Source organism: Morone saxatilis, unplaced genomic scaffold (assembly GCF_004916995.1).
Source record: "Morone saxatilis isolate NCDOM2014 unplaced genomic scaffold, NCSU_SB_2.0 Contig16, whole genome shotgun sequence".
Classification (NCBI taxonomy): Eukaryota; Metazoa; Chordata; class Actinopteri; family Moronidae; genus Morone; species Morone saxatilis.
In genome coordinates, this window is record NW_023339718.1 from 13,415,412 (window position 1) to 13,419,267 (window position 3,856).

General features: G+C 35.4%; 1 protein-coding gene across 1 annotated transcript in view; it reads right to left on the reverse strand.

The window, feature by feature from the left end:
* nmrk1 (nicotinamide riboside kinase 1) overlaps positions 1-3,308 on the reverse strand; it is a 3,982-nt gene extending 674 nt beyond the window's left edge. The window contains exons 1-7 of the mRNA XM_035657628.1: positions 3,151-3,308; positions 2,081-2,171; positions 1,924-1,972; positions 1,371-1,539; positions 1,071-1,142; positions 811-917; positions 523-606 (exon numbers count right to left, since the gene is read on the reverse strand). Coding sequence (XP_035513521.1) covers positions 523-606; positions 811-917; positions 1,071-1,142; positions 1,371-1,539; positions 1,924-1,972; positions 2,081-2,171; positions 3,151-3,179 — 601 coding nt within the window. The 5' untranslated portion in view covers positions 3,180-3,308. The remainder of the gene's footprint in view (positions 1-522; positions 607-810; positions 918-1,070; positions 1,143-1,370; positions 1,540-1,923; positions 1,973-2,080; positions 2,172-3,150) is intronic.
* Positions 3,309-3,856: the final 548 nt, after the last annotated feature.

Consider the following 3,856-nt stretch of genomic DNA (forward strand, 5'->3'; position numbering starts at 1 on the left):
TAATTCAGGCTCATTCACAAAGGATAAGGAAAACACAAATTTAGTAGAAAATTGTTTGATTTGTCTTATGACTTATATAATTTGTTGTTGATGTATTGTATGTAATAGGTCTGTCTCAAAGGTAGGAGTAAAAAAAAACATGAATTATGTCTTTCCTAAAACTCCTTTAAAACCATTATTATCTACACGTTACAAGGCAACTTTATCCCAGTACAAAACTACATGATAGTTCTAGCAGGTTTTAAGTATGTAGTGTGCTCGCACTGAAAAAGTTAACCATTAAAATGTCAGCGTGCGTACTAAACAACATTTGTGAGTGTGCTGTGGATGTACACTATTGTCCCACAATGCAATGTACCAGGCTAATCTAAGGACAACTCACAGCTGCAAACATTTAAATAATTTGCTCCAGAAATATTTTATAAACTATAAAATGCAGTAAATCGTTAGAAAGTTTTTATGGCAGAAGACTTGAACACAAGAAACATTGTCTTAATCACATCCCAGCTTTAGGCAGCTTACCCCTGAGCCTTTCTATTTCCTGACAAACATCTTTACACACAGCAGCCAGAAGCTCTTCCTTTGGCTTCAGTCCATCCAGAAATACTAAAAAAAACAGATGTTGAACAAATAAGCTTAATTTATTTTATTATTTTACACTTGTACATCTGCTACAGTGACAATAGATTTAGTTTATCATCATTTTTCAGGTCTCAAACACATTAATACCCCATCTGCTCCAATAAATCCCAGTCTTTACCGCATCAGCGTCACATGCTAAACACATGGTATCTTTAACTGGACACTCACCAATTCCTGACACCATCTTCTCCATCTCCTGACGGTTCTTCAGGTACATTGGCCACACGTGTCCTTCAAAGTAGCCCGGAGGATCAGGAGGCGTGTACACCCTCGAACTGTTAATCAAAGACAGCCTCATAGGTAAAACATGAAGAAACAAACTTTTTCTCTTGTTTTTTTTAACTCAATCATTAAAAAAATGAAATTAAATGGAGACAAAACTTATTAAAAAGTAAAAAAGAAAAGAGATAAAAGATCAAATCTGACACCTTCGTCTCCTCTTGCAGACATCGTAAGGTATTTCAATGAAGTATCTTTTGTCAAATAGCTCATTCAGAGGCCTGGAAAAGTAAAACACAACAGAGAGTTAAAGCATTTGTTATTATTAGGAGATACATTTTCACATCATTAAATAAATCCTAGGTAACACTTATGGTCAGAAATAAACCACAACTGAGTGGTTACTTTGCAAAAACAATAACAATTTAAGTTGAAATCTAATTCTAGATCCGTAAAATAAAATGTTGAAATGATAACACAGTAACTTCACTAAACCCTCCCTCGTGTACCTGTAGTTGAAAATTAGGAAGCCTTCCACTATCAGCACAAACACCTCACGACCGGCTGAGGGTGTTGTGCGCTCTGGGTCCAGGCCCCGCTGCCTCTGGAACGTCTCAGGATCTCTTTGCCATGAGTCAACATCGCTCATCATCGTGTCCATGTGGAGAGCATCAAGTACTTAAACAGAACACAATCAGAAAAGTACAAGACTGATAACTGATTAACCATTTAAGTATTTTATCTTTGTTTTGGCCTAATAGAAGTCAGTATTAAATATATTGGGAATAATTATTTTTCCACCATCTGCACAAAACTCCCCAAATTCCCAGAAAAAACACCAAGGACATGACCTCAGTGTTCTTAACGGTGGCTACTCCCTTACACTTATCCATCCATACATAAATCTATCCACCATTTTCAGATGGATGGACTACAGCTGCAGTGAAAATGTCTTCACGTGACATGATGTGATCAAATTGTGTAACTGCAACACAGTAGTGGGTCTAAATACTCACAGTATATTTCCAACATCAGTGTTAAGAAAGGATTTATTCTCCTTACTGTCATATTGCTTAAACCCATTGCTGTCCTCTGGAACCGCCGAATCATCCTGAAGAATAAAATCATCCGCTGTTATCACTCAAGCTCTCAGATTTCCTGCATGACTTCAAAAGTGTAAAATGCAGTGATAATATTTAAAGAATCTCTTACACTCTACCTTAAAATATGAATCCTGTGCAATGATGCAGCTGTTGGGTATCTGCTGGTGTAGACTACTAGAAAGAGTAGATTTCCCTCCATTGGTCATCCTGAAAGAAAACATATCACTAAAAACACCTTTTGTATATTTTAGAGCTGCACCACTTAAACAGCTAGTGGTGTAGATGTGTACTCCAGGGCGTGTCAGCACCAGAGCCTGACTGAGCAATCAGCCAACATTTAAAATGTCACACTCAAGTACATATTTTGGCTAAAATTGTTTAAAAGACAAATGTAATGGTTTTTTAATTAAAAATGTGTTATGAAATATGAAAATAAATATGAAATACCACTTAATATATATATTTAGCAGTTTTTTTAAACTCTCGTTTAAGCCTCAAAAAATTATGTCAGTCAGGATGTGGTCGGTACACATCTGTGTGGTCTGAAGTGCAACACACTTGAAACTAGAACAGACAGTGAGTTAATATTTGAACACCAGTCCCATTAGAAAATATCTGAAAAGGAAGTACATAAATCCTGCACACAGACTGTGAGCAGTATTTAATAGACCTTCGCCAGGCATCCTGATTTCATCTTTCTACGCACCTTTCTGCAGAATGTGCAATTAATGTCAGAAATAATAAAAAGCTCTTAGCACTGCTACAGAGGCGCATTATCTCTTTTCTCTGTAAAGCAACCATCTCTTATCAGTCTCAGATGCCACATGGTTGTCACATGCTGTATTGATCTGATGGTGCCCCTGCTGCTCCCACTCAATGTATGTTAGCCAATATTAACATGTAATCCAGTAGTATTAATTCATGTTCTGGTGTCTTTCTGTAACCTGCTGTCTTGTCACTTACACAATAAAACACCAAGTGACACGTTGAATAAAGGCTCAACTAAAAGCAACCTGTGTTTTCACTTTGTATCTCTTGTTGCATGTAAAACGTTAAGCACGAAAAATACTATCTGAGGTCAAAGCCTATCTGGATGCAAAATCACTCAAGGAGAACAATAACAAGCTTGTTTTGTGGGGGAAGTCAAGACATCAACACATTAATGTTTACAATCCTTTGGACTTACCCGCCAACTCCTACAACTAGTGTCTTCATTTCAGCTTGTTGGGGCAGCTCACTGCAAAGTTTTTGAGATATAAAACTGGTAATATTGAATTAACAGCAGTATATATGCAGTAGTTACTTCACAGAACTGTGCTATGTGGCTCTGAGGCTCCCTCACTCTTTTCCGCTATTGGACGCTCGTGATTCGCTGTTGGAGCTTCTGCGTCATTCACGACCCAGCTCATTGAGAAAAAAACCGAATATATGGTACAGTAAAATCAGTACAGCGTTACAGCTATACCCGATCAAAAACACACAACATTAAATTATACAGCAACTGAATGAACAAATACCATCAAATTAAAATACATTGCACGTAAAGTTCAGGTTTAACATACAAAACACAAAATCATCGAAACATAAAAAAAAATCTATGCAAAGAAAGTTATGTTTAAAATTAAATTAGTAATAGAAAAATATGAATAAAAAGTTTTTTAAAAATTGTATTATTATTTTTTCAATCTAACTTCAACTTAAAGTTAACTTTAAATTAACTACAGTAAAATTAAATAAAAAAATGTAAGTACTGAGTTAACATAGGTATGGGTAAGCTAAAAAAATGTTAGGAAATAAATAGCAATATAAAGTAACATATAAAATGAAATGAAAAATAAAAGTAAAATAATAAAGTTTTTTTAGGTTAAGTTAAATATCTATCTATCTATCTA